Source organism: Pieris napi, chromosome 24 (genome assembly GCF_905475465.1).
Source record: "Pieris napi chromosome 24, ilPieNapi1.2, whole genome shotgun sequence".
Lineage (NCBI taxonomy): Eukaryota > Metazoa > Arthropoda > Insecta > Lepidoptera > Pieridae > Pieris > Pieris napi.
Window position 1 is genome coordinate 6,088,545 of NC_062257.1, and position 17,811 is coordinate 6,106,355.

The 17,811-nt window shown below is 35.2% G+C and overlaps 1 protein-coding gene across 2 annotated transcripts in view; it reads right to left on the reverse strand.

The window, feature by feature from the left end:
* Positions 1–17,811, reverse strand: part of LOC125061691 (lutropin-choriogonadotropic hormone receptor) — a 147,654-nt gene that overhangs the window by 9,451 nt on the left and 120,392 nt on the right. For both annotated transcript variants that reach the window (XM_047667238.1, XM_047667239.1), the window contains exons 7-11: positions 15,249–15,317; positions 14,203–14,343; positions 5,179–5,319; positions 2,548–2,613; positions 1,620–1,763 (exon numbers count right to left, since the gene is read on the reverse strand). In XM_047667238.1, the coding sequence (XP_047523194.1) occupies positions 1,620–1,763; positions 2,548–2,613; positions 5,179–5,319; positions 14,203–14,343; positions 15,249–15,317 (561 nt within the window). The remainder of the gene's footprint in view (positions 1–1,619; positions 1,764–2,547; positions 2,614–5,178; positions 5,320–14,202; positions 14,344–15,248; positions 15,318–17,811) is intronic.

Sequence of the window (17,811 nt, forward strand, 5' to 3'; positions counted from 1 at the left end):
CATTTACTACCAGTTCGCAAGTCAAGGGCGTAGAGCGGGTAAGAAGAACTGGCAAGAAATTTTCCGCCACTCTTTTTAATCGCCAAGTATTGTCATACAAATTGTTTGAACTGGAGCAAATCAATCTCAAGGATTAGGATCATTTAAGTAGTCCTCAAATTTATAAAAAGCTTTGTTGATTAATTTTCGTCGATAAGTCAGGGGCCTCATAGCCTAGCGGTCTTATTAAGTGGCAGCTAGGTGAGGGGTACCGGGTTCGATTCCCGGTTCGAGGGCAAGTTTTAATTTAATTTAAATTTGTTCTCGGCCTTTGGGAGGGTTGTGCGGTACCGGGCGAGTGCTTAACCGTACATGGAGGACACGGTCGAATTTCTAAAGACATGCACGAATTATTAAAAATCCTATACTTGACGCTGGCTAATGCAAAAACCGTGCTAGAGCCATTAAAAAAAAAAGTGTTAAGTCAAAGAGCGAGTGCGTTGCCGGCTTTATAAATAGCAAAAACGCAGTTGTGGTAATATAGTCTATGACCTCTGTCAAATGTCACTTTAAAGTACAGATTGCACAGAAAACTTATTGCATGTTATTGCTGACTGTCCTGATATTTTCGAGAGATTAAAAAGTGGTATTCAATTCCTATAATTACATACATTAATATTTATGCGTCATTGTTGAGATAAATGAAATTGCAGATTACCAAATTTAAAATTCAGGTCGATTCAGAGATATTTCATGTCCATAACAGGCGATCATTGGTATCGTAATTGCCATCTTTAATTTGTAATATTGTCTTTGGTGGCAAAGCAAAGACAACGTGAAATTAGCAAACGCAGGAATGAGTTGGTCCTTTATTTTCTAACGCCATTCTAATGCGTTAAAAAGAGATAAAACAATATTTGTTACGTTACGTTATCGTTGACTTTTACAAATACGACACAGTTTATTTGTATCTAAAAGGATTTAGCAAAAACGCACATGAGTGTAACATATATGTCTCTTTCACTCATACACATAAGTCATGTAACGTGTAGAGACAAATAGATGGGTTGCTTTTTTACATGGCTTTGTGTGCGTTAGTTCTTCTAGTCCTAATAGCTAGGCGCGATCAGAGTAGATATCACCAGTATCATGGTCCTTTTATGCAACCCGCCATGCTTTTATGTAAGTGACCCTGCGCAAGAGTATTCCAAATGAAAGTCAAAGGAAAATTAAAGTATGTATGTATTTCGTAATTTTTGAAGTTATACTTCTTTAGGCGCGTTATGAAAAATTTATGAGAGTGAAATTTTACAATGCGCGCGCACCGTGACACAAAATTAACAGAATGAAGTTGCCCACGGAAGATGCTACGGCATTGGACATAATTTAAAAACAACATTCGAATAATAATAGAATTTATGTTACACTTAATGTAAGAGAATAATAATAAATATTTATTTATTTAATTTTTCAAATGTAAACTGAACTTTATTGACTATAATGACTCCTTTTCCAGTTTTCGATTATTTAATTGTAATTAATTATTTGCATGCAATCAAAAACTATTTTTAATAATGCCAAAGAAGTATAACTTCTTACGCGCGTACATAAGTACACGCACCCTTTCTTGTTTTACTTACAGTAACTGAAGTCTGCTGGTTTGCAAGAATGCATCAGATGGTATCTTCTTGATGCGGTTCCTGGCCAACATCAGGTCATGAAGGCGTCGCAGACCACGCAACGCCCCATTCCCAATTGTCGTTATTTTGTTATCCGACATATCCCTGTAATGAAATAGAAATAACATTTGGTCATAGATTACAGAGGGTAAACAGAGATTCTTTCTATGTCCTGTGGAGCTAAGTAAATTATGGGAATGGAAAAAGTTTCTTGCCAATTCTTCTTTATTGTTCTACGCCCTTGATATGAGAACAGTGAATGTTAGTTTACTTTTATTCTGAAGATGGAATAAAAGGGATAGATAGAGAAGGATTGGAAAATGTTGGTGAGGAAGAGACTTCACACTGTTTGGTGTTCTTAAAAACGTTGTGTAAAACAAAAAACTTGGCGAATAAAAAGAGTGGCGGAAAGATTATTGCCAGTTCTTCTCTTCCGTTCTACGCCCTTGATTTGAGAACTGGCAGTAAATGTAAAATTAGAAGCATTCCATTTTTTTTTTGACGTTCATAAGTGTACATTGTGAATAATGATTTTGACTTTTGTTCGTGTACTAATGTTAAACATGAACTCGAATACAGGGTATTTTTAATGGTAATTTAGTGTCATTTAATTAGTTTACCATCATAAGGAGTTAACCTAGTGGCTGATGAGAGACAACCCCCTTTTTCTAAATGCGCATGCGCAATTAGCACAGCTCCTACAGTTCGTAACTTCGTTACCATCTTAAAACGCACAAAATCTAAGAACTAGACGAAACTTGTACCCTTGGAATAAAAAGTTGGAATTGTGATTTAAATGAAAAAAAGATCGGGTCTCTTAGTTTCCGACAAAATCTATTTCTACAAACCTCATTTTAAGGCAGTTAAAAAATATATTAGTAATACTCACAGGACCCGAAGTTCAGAACATTCGTGAAGATCAGGTACTTCCTCCAGTTGGTTTGATCTTACATCTCTGCAAATAAAACAATGAGTTATGGTATGGGTAGAAATGATTTGGAAATACGTCCAATATAACGTGGAGACTAGCGTAGCGTTAGTTAGGTATCTCTTATAACCTTTATTTAAATACATAAAATTAGGAAAAACTCGAATTAAAAAATATTTTGCATTAAATATAAAATACTAATATTTCATAAATTCTCTTAACGAAATATTTAATTTAAAAAAATAGAATTTCTATAAGGTAATTCCTTCTCTTCTCTTAATAGGTCTCAATCGCTCTCTCCCTTTTCTTCGACAAAAACGCTGCACATCTTCATGACGTTCCGTAAAAATTTTACCCTCATGCGCCTAAAGAAGTTTCACTTCAAAAACAACAAAGATTTGAAATATCATATCGTATATTTCTATTAAAATTCTCGCTTAATAGCGATCAATCAACCTGATTACATATTGCATTGTTGGCAGGTCGCTTACAGCCCACTCACTAAATTATACTACAGAAATAATTTAATTACTATTTAAGAGGAGCAATAATAATAATTTATTTGCAAGAATATGGTACAAAAGTTACGGGCTGCGATGACTGAAACTTCTTTGTAAATTAATTATTGAGTAATAAAGCTGCCTGATTGCCATAATTTAATATTGCCAGTCTTTCTATATTAATGGATGATACTACGGCTAATTAAAAACATGGAAACACAGAACTAAAATTAGTTGTTGTTATGTAGAAATACCAGCATATGGTAACAATTACCAAATAATATAACAAATTCATTATCATAATTGCTAACTTATGTCCCCATTTTCTAAAATAGCCTACTGGGTCTTAGCAAAAAAGGTATTGGTTCTGTGCCCTTATAAAAATATAAAACCAACAAAAAGGTGGTAATTTCGTTACTTAATAAAATAATAATGATATTGATATGTATCGCTCTCTCCCATTCGACAAAAAAGCGACGTTCTTTAAAAAATTTACCCTCATGCGCCTAAAGAAGTTTCACTTCAAAAATAAAATAGATCATATAACCCGTTGAACAATCACTTTCAATGTAATTCTTTTATATACAGACAACATTATTCTTATATTAGATTATAACTAACTGAATTAAATGATAACATTATGAGCTGGGATTATAATTAAAATTTGAATATGATGATTACGTTGAGGGATATGAAGGATTGATTAGATCTTTGAAATTGAATTACCCATACATACAACGACCTTTTAAGCCTTGACTTGTTTAAGCTATCGCAGAATCTTAAAAGGAGTATCAAGAATGTCCATAGCGTTAATCATCGTCATCGTGAGCCACATACACACCCTCATTTTCACACCGTCACAACACACCCGAATTAGGTATTACTTAGTTAAATGTATTTAATTATTTTTTCCTTTTGTAAATGTTTGAACGTTTTCGTAAATACTATGTTTTCCATCGTTTAGTATAATGATTTTGTTATATAATTTATGTTAGCTGTAGGATTACGAAATATATATTCAGTGCCCACCCTGAATCTTGGCAGATTAGACATTCGTTAATTCTTGTGGCTATTCTTATGAGGCCCATTTCCTCTTCACCCCAAGAAAATTGTCTTGGACACTGTATTTTACCAACTCTCACATACGGCTGCCAAACGTGTACTTACAATACAAAAATAAAAACTGAACTAGTAGCATGCCAGAAAGCAATGGAGAGAAGGGTACTTAAAATAAGAAAAATACATAAAATAAAAACCGAAAAAATAAGACGAAGAACAAAAGTTATAGATGCCTAACATTATGCCCTAAAACAGAAGTGTGTGTGGAAAGGACCAAGAAGGAGAAGAGGTGGATAGAAGAAAAAGATGCGGTAGAACGAAGCGAATGGAGAAAGAAAGCCATAGATAGAGTCAGTTGGAGAAAGCTGGAGAAGACCTTTACCCGTTAAGTGGTTCCGATCGACGGTACTGAAAGTAGCTAGGTTATAGGATAACAAGCAAAAGAAACAAATGTAAAATAATCTAAGCTGTATACTATAATTTGTTTTTGTCGTGATTAGAAATAAAACGGGCTTTATAATTATAATTATTATAATCAGTATTGGTCTTCGCTTGAGAACTTTACTTCAAAGTCGCAGGCTGAAGAGTCATCTTGGCTGTGTACCAATGTACTGTCTATGTGCGCGTTTGATTTAATTTAATAACGTACGGTGAAGAAAAGCATCGCGAGAAAAAATTGCGCATTCTTCGTTTAACTTTGAAGTGTTATAGTTTATGTTAATCACTTCGTTCGCTGAAGCGAAAATTATAGTGAATCAACTATCAAGTAATAATTCAAGGAGAGTTTAATATCTTACCCTTGATGTAGTTATTGCTTTTAAGAAATATCATCACAAAACAGATGCAGAAGCCCAGACTTTCTGGATCTAATACTTGCCGGGTTCCTCGTGCTTTTCTTCATTATACGATATAAGACATAGGTTCTGGACCCTAGCCGCACAAGCTCATGGTTATGGGTCAACAAGACACACCAGTGATGGTCTACGCAGACGTCTTCAAGCATATTCCTAAGAAGAAAAAATCCAGTACTTACAGTGCTCGTAGTTGAGGAGCATGGGCACATAAATGGATTGGCAGCTTGGTGAGTCTTGCACGGTCCACTCGAAGCGTCCGGAGACGTGTAGACCCGTTCAGCGATGGAATACCAGGTAGACCACGGGCTTCTGATAGAATACTGGAAAGATATCATTTAATTTCAGATGATTATTGACATGTCTTCCTAAAGCTTAGGTTTCCTAGAAAAGTGGTGGCGTTATCTAACGCTCGTAATGTAGCGTTGGGTGACGTCACCCATACGTTGTCTTTAAATAACATCGGAGTATGTTTCCTAGAGAACGTTGAGTGTCACTGTAACGTCATATAGCGGTGCTGTCATTTGCATGACGGCCGTCATAGCGGTGATAAACATTAGTTCAACGTTTTTCAAGTGTAGCGGTGCCCATATTTAATTAATACAATGAGTGGAAACGTGACTTGGACGAGCGAAAATGATTGTTTTTTTGCATTATGTTAAAAAGTAAAGACGGCCGTTAGTTAACGGCACCGCTTTTCTAGGAAACCTAAGCTTAAAAGTCCAAATTACCAAAGCCAGTAAAAATGTTCTAAATTTAAATGTACGGCCAGTATTCAAATCGAAAGAGAAGAACTGGCAATAAAGTCTACGTCACTCTTTTGATTCACCAAGGTTTTTTTAATCAAATTACTAGCTGACCCAGCTAACTTCGTTCCGCCTAACAGTCTAATAATATCGTGTTAACTTTAGTTAAACTTAATTTAGGATTTTTTACATTAGTACAATTTTTTTGCAAATACAGAAATGTTTTATTGCTTGCCATTGCGAAAGAAGAATGGCAGTTTTACACATTAGGCCTCCTCTCTAGCGCCAATATTGCGATACTGCATGTTAAAGCACTTTGATATACATTTTTTGATGAGGTAACACATGTCTTCGATCAAGATCAAAGCCTGGTTATGCATCTCCTCATTCACTTAAAGATCGTAATTTCTTGAACTGACACGAATTCGAAGTAAAATGATGCGTAATTTTGTCAACAGATGGCACCACATGGTGTTTGCATTCGTAAAATTAATTAATTTGTTGATTGTTATTCGATCTTATCCGATATTTTATTACTTATTCTGCTATTCGGAGCGGAGAAGAATCCACAAAAAAGAGATAACCAACATCAGTCCAGCCGATCTTGAGTTATAAGTGGTGTAGCTAACACGACTTTGTTTTATATATTTAGATTTGTGCACACAACCATCATGCCACATCATCACATTTTAAGGCAGTTCATTAGTAATAATAATACTAATAATAATACTAATAAAAATAATTTATTTATTCCAAGAATATGATACAAAAATGTTAAGATGGTACAATCGTAAATCGTTCGCATATTCTGCCACACACAATGGCGCGCAAATTTTACATTTTACATTATTAGTAAATTCTTATATTATCTGTATCGTACATATCAATATCATACATTATTGTAATACTATAGTTGGAAAAGAAGAGTGGGTAGTGGAAGGTGGGCTGATGACTTAATAGTAACTGTATTAAAATAGAATGTGAATTAGGAAACCTGGGCGAGAGTTTAGTTTAGCTGCTAAAGTAATTTGACCCTGTTCCAAAACTGACTCTTTCAAATATGGTTTATCAGTTAATTACATTTTATAGACTAATTAGTCGCGCGTATATGGGATTAGAGCTTGTTAAAATACTTTTAGAATATAGACATTATAGTCAGAAGCATTTTAAATATCGTTTTTTAAAATTTAAACTATTAATGTACTTAATACCAAGATTTGTTCATTATTTACATAGCATATTTTTTTTTTAAAGACAATTCACACCAATTGACCTAGTCCCATGCTAAGCTGGTGAAGCTTGTGTTATGGGTACTAGGCAACGGATATACATACATATTATAGATAGATAGACATATAAATACATATTTAAACACCCAAGACCTAAGCACAACACCAAATGCTCATCACATCGATGTTCGTCTCAGCCGGGGTTTGAACCCGGGACCCATGGATTCCCAGTCAGGGGTACTAACCACTAGACCAATGAGTCGTCCAATATTTTTAGAGTGACTTTAAATTTAAAACACTCACTCACTAGCTAGCTTGTAGCTAGTAGGGAGCGTTCAAGTATTACGTCACGCAATGTTTGGAGATTATTGGACCCCCCCCCCCCCATGTAACGCGCCGTAACGTTTTTCTGTACCCAATAGTAAAACGTTTCGTGACCATCCAGTGACTCTTTATAGCAAATAGTTACCATTATGTGGTGTAAATTACTGGAAAGTCGAATATAATATTAACAATAACGCGTAATTCAATCCCCGCCCCGCGTCGTAACGTTTTAGAAAAGGACCCCCCCCCCCAAAAAAATTCGTTACGTAATACTAATACGCTCTACGCCTAATACTTGAACGCTCCCTAATGTACTACTCTTTAAATGTATTTAATATACAATAACTTAAGGAACGGGAATCAACGTTGAGAAGGGTATAAATGTCTAAATTTAAACTTATTAAAATAAAATAAAAAATAAAATAAAATATGTTTATTATGGAACATAAGATACATGTATCACTTATTCCACGTCATTAAATTTGAAGGCATCCCTACTCATCGGCAAAGAAGACAGAGGGTGTAGGCCGAGAGAAAAAGCCGGCGTAAAAAACTCTCGGTACTCTTTTAAAACAGCAAATCATCAAACAACACTTATTTAAAACAAATATCGCAAATTAATTAGAAGTAGCCTGTCTAGCACTAGTCCCTGGCCCTTTTATCAACTAGATAATCGTTGACTTTATAGTAAGCCTTTTTACACAGCTTTTCTTTAATAAATTTCTTAAATTTATTGAAAGGCAGTGATAAAAGAGCCTCTGGGATTTTATTAAAGAAGAGTATCCCTTTGCCCAAAAAAGAATTACTAACTTTAGATAGTCTAGTACGGGGAAATTGCAGCCTGCGTTTGTTCCGTGTATTAACATTGTGCGTATGTTCTATTCTAGTAAACTTATCACTATTTTTGTATACATACATAATATTTTCATAAATATATTGCGAGGGAAAGGTAAGTATATTAATTTCCTTGAATTTATCTCTAAGAGATTCCCTACATTTTAAATTATATTAAGAAGCGGTATCAGCTGAACAGTTTTACTTGCGACGCTAAGATAATGTCTTAAGTGATTTATGTGATGTCAGAGTCAATTATTGTAATATTAAAAACGTCAGGCCGTGGATTGTGAGGTCGGGTCGGACCAACACCAGGACGTACTAGAGAAGGGACGGAAGAGACATGAATCATGAAAGTGGATAAGAGATGGTGGGAGAGAGATGGGAGAGAGGTATGTCAGACGTATGCAAGTGGAGTGGTATTTGCCTGTCTTTAGGAAAAATACTGATACTCTTAGGAGATAATACTATGTATAGATATAGATAATACTCTTTAGGAGAAATAGCTGGCCTGGCGAACGTCGTACCGCCTAACAGTCGATTCTTTATTTTTTTTAAATACTTATTCTGCTATTCGGGACACCGGTCTAGCTAGTAAGATAAAAAAATAAAGTTTATAAGATAAAAAATACGTTATGTCAAAAAATAAAAATTTACCTTCCCAGAACCCCTCCACTTACATTTGAACTTTATGATATGGTATTAAAGTTCAAATTGACTTTTAAGTATTATTACGAATATTTTGTATGTGAATATAGAAAAGTGTTGTTTTTAGACTATTACACTCAATTTTTTTTTAATTTTTCTCTCCGTAAGAACCATCCTCGTACTTCAAGGAATATTATAAAAAAAATATCAGACAAATCGGTCAAGCCGTTTTCATGTTATGTCGTAACAACGGGAAACGGGTTTCATTTTTATATATATAGATAATAGTAATAATTTATTGCAAGAATATGGTACAAAAATGTGTAAGGTGGTACAATCGCATATTCTGCCACAAACAATGGCGCGCAAAGTCTTTAAAGGAATGTTACATTTTACATTATTAGTCATATGAATTGGTCATTTCTTATATTATTTGTATCGTACATATCATATCATACATTATTAAATTTATATCAACAGTGTCTCACGCAAATAATCATTTATTGAATAATGCATCCAAAAGTTACCAAGTCTATTTTACACGCTTCACCTGTATGTATGTATGTATGTATGTAACCGACTCCTTCGGACTCGATTTTGACCCACTTTTAACGGACAGATTTAATTCAAACTTTGCGCACCTGTCAAAGATCGATGACAATGCAATAATCCGAAAAAAAATGAAAAAAATAAAAAAAAATTAACTAAAAAATAAAAAATTAATAATAGTTAAAAAAACTAAAAAACACGCTTTTAAAGCACATCATATTGATGATAAAATTGTTAAAGACTAGTCGGAAGATCTTTTTATTATTTTAAATTATTGTAAAACTTGATTGCTATACAAAAGGTGTTTTTCCTAAATTTCCAGATTGATTTTTGGCACAAGAAAAATAAAATACAATTTTAAATGTGACAGGCACTTAACACACGAAGAGATAATACAAAAATTTAACAAAATAATAAAAACTAAACGAAAATCAATGTGTGAGAGGAGCAACTATGGACCCAGCTCGATTAGATAGATTAAAATCGTCAATTTAACTGTTTCTTAGAGACTGCTGTGTCTGATGATTTCAGGGGGCGTTGACTCTTTGAGAAAATTGATAAAGAAAATGGAAAAATGAAATGTCATCTCCTTTTCAAGTTTATCGACATGTCGGAAATTATTCATGACTTTGCGTCACACGCCGGATGTAGGTTTTACGTGATAAGGCAGATTATACACTAAAAGTATTTTTACGACTGCAAAAAGGAAAAAAAGTGCGTGCGTACAAAGTACACATGTCGGAAGTGAAACTTCTTTAGCAAACTAATTTTTAACTCTTTCATATCAATACAAATCTGAGACTTAGAGGGAGGGAAAAAGGAAGATATCTTAGGAATTTTAGGAATTTAATTTATTTCTTCGATAATAAAAACACGTGGCATTTTAATTTGCAATTCGTAATTTGAGATTTCAATTAATTATTTTGCATAAAATATAAAGTACTAATATTTCATACACTCTCTTTACGAAATTTTTATTAAAAAAAAAAGAATTTCTATACGGTTCACCCTTCTCACTCTCTCTCTCAATCGGTCTCAATCGCTCTCTCCCTTTTCTTCGACAGAAACGCTGCACATCTTCGTGACGTCCCGTAAACGGTCATGCGCCTAAAGAACTTCAAAAAGCTCACTTCGAAAAGCAATCATAACTAAGACAAGGATTTAAATAGACGCCTGATAGAGCTGGTGACACTAGAGCTGGTGCTTTCTAATTAGCAGTTCAATAAACGTCCTAGCTTTTTAACTAAACGGCGCCGTTTAACTAACGGCCTGAAAGATATTCAGCCGTAGCGTTTGTTACCCAAATATATGTGGACGGTGAGCGGGTTATATTAAGCATTCTCTTTATTTACTTACGTTCTAACACAATGTGTATGCCTAAAAATACAAGAAAATATGACGTCATAAATTTAACACATACACATCAATTATATTAGAACATAAGCAATCTATCAAAGAAAAATTAAACAAACAACCACAAAATAAAAATTAATAATAACTACAACTAAATGAAACCTTAAACCTCATAAAGAGCATGATAACCAAAGTTACAGTAACTTGGCAAATTGTTGGTAGTAACCCTTTCTGACACTTTGACATATAACATAAACTCAAAATAACTTTATTCATATAGGAAACCACGTACACTTACGAACGTCAATAAAAAAGATGTTAAATTGATCCTAAATTTACATTTGCTACTAGTTCGCAAGTCAAGGGCGTAGAGTGGGAGCTGACAAGAAACTCTCCGCCACTATATTAAAAGTACATATTTGTACCGGTACGTTGTGCGGTAGCTTATATATGTCGCAGCCAACTAGCTTAATTAGCAGGTCAATTAACAGCCTTGTCTTTTTACTAAACAGCGCGTTTCAACTAGCGGCCTGAAAGATATTCCCGTAACGTTTGTTACAACGTTTAATAAACTGGCTGGCTACAGGTTAGGACATTAGTGTGTTAGGTTTATTTCGTTACAGAATTTCTTGATTCGGTCGCCGCGCTCAAAACCCGCGTTAAAATCTATGCAATAGCTTAAAAACAAAACCGCGTTTAACCGCAGTGCGGTTACGTGCCAGCGCTGGTTGGTAACACCCCTTCAACTAACGACATTGCCAAGTTGTGTCCGAGAAACACATTAAGTGGTATTTGTTGAGGGGTCAAGCGAATGCCATCTTATCGTGTAATGACTTTCGCTCTTAACGTTACGTCGTGATATGTGATAATATGAAACACTTTAAACAAACCCCTGACAGACTTCAAGCGCCACTAGTATTCAAAATCAAAATACGTTTATTCAATTTAGATGCGTCTTAGGGCATGCTTATGAATGTCAAAAACGTTTACAAAATTCGCGAAAGAGCAAGACTACGCCATCCGTTCGCAAAACTACCAGGAGGACTTGTTCTGAGAAGAACGGGCAAGAAACTCAGCAAGTTTTACCCTCCCTCTACATTACAATTATTCAAAGGAATGTCATAAACCACAACGTCATTAAAGTTACATAAGTAAAAAAAAATGTAAATCGTTTTTTTTTTTACTTCTTGTCTTGTCTCATCATATGAGACAGTTTATAAGTTAGCCTAGTGGCTTCAGCGTGCGACTCTCATACCTCAGGTCGTAGGTTCGATCCCCGACTGTGTACCAATGGACTTTCTTTCTATGGCGCATTTAACATTTGCTCGAACGGTGAAGGAAGAAATTGTGAGGAAACTAACATGTCTTAGACCCAAAAAGTCGACGGCGTGCAGGCACTGGAGGCTGATCACCTACTTGCCTATTAGATTTAAAAATGATCATGAAACAGATTCAGAAATCTGAGGCCAAGACCTAAAGAGGTTGTAGCGCCACTGATTTATTTTTATATACCTCTGATACGTGTCAGACCTTGTACTGATAATAATAATTAAAGCTCGTTTATTAAATATACAGTTTAGATTTGTTATAAACTTCATTCTGTACCATTGATCGAAACCCATTCACGGGAAAAGACTCGAGCTTTTTCCAGCTTTCTCTATTTGCTAACTGCTAACGCTTCTATATCTTCTATCCACCTTTAGGGCGCCCCCTTCTCTTTCTTCCCCTTGGTCCTGTCCATATAGTTTAAAGTCCACCTTTTATCTGTGCATCTTGCTATATGCCACTTCTCTTTTAGGGCATAATGTAGAAATTTAGAAACTGTTTCAACATATACCAATGGCACTACAACCTGGAGCCCACCCCCCTTCTCTTCCCTATCTCTTCAATATTTCTTGGGAAGAGAAGGGGGGATGAGCAGATGCAGAATATACAGAAACTACCCCAGGGGGGTACCACTAGCATTCGCTTCCTCTACTCCTACTCCTCTACTCCACCTTATGTATAATGACCATTCTTGAAGATCACAAAAAATCTTGCTAAATACACGAAATCACGCAAGACAGGGCGGAAGCTAATTAAAAAATAACATCATAAAAAATACACTTATTGCAGTTTATTTATTAGATTTTTAAACTTAAGAAATAAAGGTTTATTCGAGTGTAAATATTATCTGAAGTGCGGTGCAAAAGACAGCCTGGAAAAGAGGTCAAACACTTTATTGCTTCAGCAAAGGAATCGGGTTTCGTTATAATTTTATCGCTATATTAGATTTGTGTCAAGGAAATTACAGGTAGAATCTATGTTTTCTGTGACTTGAAATTTTTGCTCTCAAACATCACACATAATATTATTAATAGTATTACTATCATTGTTATCGTTATTATATATTTTTGTTACTAATGGCTTCGAATCTCTTCGGATCAACCGTGGTAGGGACAAGAAAAAGATGGCGCGTAACCGAAAAATGTGACAAATGTGTGTAAATTTTTTTCCAACGCCGATAAAGAAGTTTGACTTCAAAAAGCAACATGGCTCGTAACCTGCTACAAAATTTCTCCCATACGTCGATAAAGAAGTTTCACTTCAAAAGATGGCGCGTAACGGAAAAATGTGACGCGTAACGAAAAAATGTTACACTAAATTTTTTTCCAACCCCGATAAAGAAGTTTCACTTCAATAATAAATAAATAAATACAGCCAGTCTCTATTAAGCCATGTGTTTGCTGAGTCCAATGCAATACCCTAGTTTTAAAATAACCTTCACAAGTTTATTTCCATCTGAACTTCTGAAATGGCTAGTGGTAAACAGAGACACAACGTCGCCACGGATTGGAAAACAAAAGTTGTAAAACTTTTGTAAACAAGATATTTTGAACTAAGTTGCAAGCTTTGAATTTAGAACGCAAAGACATACATTTTTAATCTGTGTAGCGTTGAGTAAAGCTAGATTAGGAGCTGGGTTTACGGTCATCAAAAATTTATAAAAAATTTACAGACCACTTAATAATTGAAATCGACCTCAAACGCAGATTTCGTAAGGTGCCCGTTCTTTTGCAAAGGACTTTATTAGTCTATGAAAATTCACATAGGTCTATTGCCGCGTTCGAAAAACTCAGTTCAATTTATACGTAAATTACTGTTTTTAGTGGCGTAACAATGCTGGCGGTGCTAGCACAATGCCACGGGCCCCCGACCCAAGAGGGCCCCTGCCCAAGAGATATTATGTTCTATGGATGAATGTGAAGTCTCCAATACGCATTGGGCTAGCGTAGGGACTACAGACCATTCCCTCTCGCCTAAGAGAGGAGGCCTATGGCCATTAGTGGGATATAATATATTACTCTGAAAATATCAAAGTTTATTAAATTTAGACTGACGATTTTTAGTGATAGGGCCCCATCAAAAGAATTTTCCACGGTCCACAGATGGTATAGCCACTGTTTACCCCGGTTTTATTATCCCTTAATATGTCTCTCGTAAACCAAATACAGTCTTAAATAATGATTAGTTGAGTACTTACAGTGTGGTTAACCTGGGCAGGTGTTCAACCGCCTGTGGGTGAAGTCGAGAAAGGGGATTCCCTCGAAGTTCCAGACGGGTCAGCCGCGCACAAGTCTGCAACCCCACAGCGACCTCCTCTATTCTGTTGTTTGCTAATGACCTGCAAAAAGTCCAGATGATTGTAGGGACAGTGGCGCTTCAACTCTTTGATACAGAGTCCAGACTATGGCGTCCAGAATTCACGCAGGACTCTCATCCTTTAGGTCGTATGTTCAACCCCAGCCCTGCGATTCTGTAACTCACTTTTCGAACTCTCACAGCGGTTTTCGCAGCGGCGGTCGCGCTCAAATCAGTCGTAAAACAGTCATTTTACGATTAGGCATTCTGATAAGGAGGGAACTAGTAGCTTATTGTTTTGAGTTCGAAAAGTGAGTTACAAAATCGCAAGGCAGGAGGCCGATCATCTACTTGCCTACTGACAAATGATCATGAAACATATACAGAAATCTGAGGCCCAGACCTAAAAAGGTTGTACCGTCACTAATTTGTTTATTTGTACTGTTTTTACCAGCCAATACAAATAGATAGGGTATACTGCAGATTGCTAACCTGTAAATTAACGGCTGTGACATAACAGAAGTTTAGAAGGAAATTCTTCTGCAGGGTGTAATAAAATCAGAGTCGACTTAGCGATAGTGATTTATATAGGAGTTTACGAACAAATAAACAAACAATCAAATAGGTTTTTTGTATTTATACATATATATTATATTGCCAAATATATATGTCACCGTAAAATTGTAAACACCGTTAGATTGTAATCTATCTCGCGAGATTGTGAACTGTCGAAAGATTGTGAACTCAACGTACTTACATACTTACGTAGATTACAATCTAACGGTGTTTACAATTTTACGGTGACATATATATTTGGCAACCACTTCTCATTCATCCATCCATGGCCAAACCACCGAAGCATTCCCTTTCGTATCCTTGTCTCGTCCTGTTCTAACCCCACGTATTTCATGTTATATTATATTAGATAAAAAAGTCATGTTTACTTACAAATCTTCTAACATCGGTAGTAGGTGAATAGCAGGCGGTAACTGCGTCAGCAGGTTATCTTCAAGCCGTCTGTAGAAAAGAATATTAATTTATACGAAACTGTTCTCTCTCTTTGTCTCTTTCTGTAAATTTTACGTTGTGATAGATAGATACATGTTTATGTCAATTATTTGAATAGTAATATACAGACTTTTTAGAAACAAACACCGACCACACCACATCAAACACAACGCAAACTTATATATAGGCAGCCCAAAAATCCACTTTCTTCGCCCAACGCTTTTTCTCCTTTAGAGGCGTTCCACAACTGAGCGTTTTTCAAGGCAGTTTTTGCCGCGCACCACCACTATGTGGAACCAGCTGCCCACTGAAGTATTTCCGAACCAATTCGACTTGGGTCCTTCAAGAAAAGAGCGTACTAATTCTTAAAAGACCGGCAACGCACTCGCGAGCCGTTTGGCATTGAGAGTGTCCATGGGCGGCGGTATAACTTACCATCAGGTGAGTCTCTTGCCCGTTCTATAAAAAAAGAGGCCTTTCATTTTTAACCACTTAAAAACCAAATTTTCACTGACATTTCAAAACTCATATTACATACATTTACTAAAAATCTTAAACAAAATGTCAATCTGTCCTATGCTGATGCAGAAAATATTCTTATAGTGGAAAAATAGTGTGATGAAGAAGAAAGAAAATAATGTAAAAAGGAAGAGACTGGCTGCCCACGGCACGGGGAATCCTAGTGCTAGCACTTTATTTTACCTAAATATCCTTTTTATTGTGTGTAAATAATAAAGTTTTTCTTTCTTTCTCTTACTATGACATTGGCCTGCCTTGCGATTATGTAACTCACTTTTCAAACTCACACAGCGGTTTTCACAGCGGCGGTCGCGCTCAAATCAGTCGTGAAGCAGTCATTTTATGATTTGGCATTCTGATAAACAATAAACTACAAGCTCCCTACTTACCAGAATGCCTATATATAATATTTATATAGAGAGAAATCACAGAAAAACCTAAAAAGTTTTCATTCCGGAAAACCGAACAGTCTCTTTAGCATAGCAAAATGTTCCAAGTTTGGTATCAACTGTGTACTAAATAGGTAGGCTAAGTAAAATCACATTAAGCAGAAACGAAGTTCACGGGAGCAGATATTATGTATGTTTGTTGCAAAATTCATAATAATACTGAATTATTCCCGACAGGAGGTATTTGTATAAAATAAATAAAATTGCGACCCTTTCAAGAGAAATGGAGGTATTCAGTATGATAAATGTTTTCGTAAGGATACGTGGGAGGGAAGTAACTACGCTTTACTTATAAATATTTTCAATTTATGGAATAAATAAAAATGGATAATAAATATAAATAAAAAACGTGTAAGATTTGGGAACTCTTTTAAATAAAAAATAACTGTGTCAGGGGTTCCAGTTCTTCCATAAGTTAATTGAAATTGAAATTCAATAAATAATAGTTAAAAAAATATTAGACAAAAAAATTTAAAAAAAGATTGCTCGATAGACGAAAAATATGGCACAGAGCGCCCCACGCTTTTTCACAATAATACCAGTATTTTTTGTTCATTACCATTTTCAGCCTAAATTAGGAATTATTTTTCACTTTTTAGTTTGATGTGCTTTAAAAGCGTGTTTTTTAGTTTTTTTAAACTACATATTATTAATTTTTTATTTAATTTTTTTTTATTTTTTTATTCGGATTATTGCATTGTCATCGATCTTTGACAGGTGCGCAAAATTTGAATAAAATCTGTCCGTTTAAAGTGGGTCAAAATCGAGTCCGAAAGAGTCGGTTACATACATACATACATACGGGTGAAGCTAATATAAAGCGTGTAAAAATACCTGTGTCAGGGATTCCAGTTCTTCCACAAGTTAATTGAAATTGAAATTCAACATCATTTAACACAATGTACACATCTAAACATGATAAAGAAAGACATAGTATTGTCTTTTATTGACATAACTTTCACACATTTAATAATAAAACAATTTTTTTACCGGATTGAAGTTTAATTACAATTATGAAAAATAATTGTAAATACATAACTTTATTATTAAAGAAAGACATATTAAATGGTTGTAATTTTACATTTGCTGCCAGCTCTCAAATCAAGGCCGTAGAACACACGAGACTATTTGTAAAGAAACACACAGGAAGGTTTCAATCCAATAGCACACTAAGCAACTCACTAGACAGTGCTGCAATTGGTGCATGTTCCAGAGAACCAGACTCGTAATCGTGTTTTATTTCACTTTCCACACACCAACTATGAAAAAAACTCAGTATCGCGCAGCTCGGACATACAACGACCACCATTTACCTTGACTTGTTTGAGCTATCGCGGAATTTTAAAAGGAGTTTTAAGAATATCCATAGCACTAAATCACCTGCATCATGAGCCCCACATACACACCTTCACGTACCCTCACTTTCTCTCCATCACACAACACAGCTGAAGAAGGTATTACTTAAGGTATTAGTTAAATATATTTTTATTTTTTTCTTTTTCCTAAATGATGGAACCTTTTGTATATTATGTATA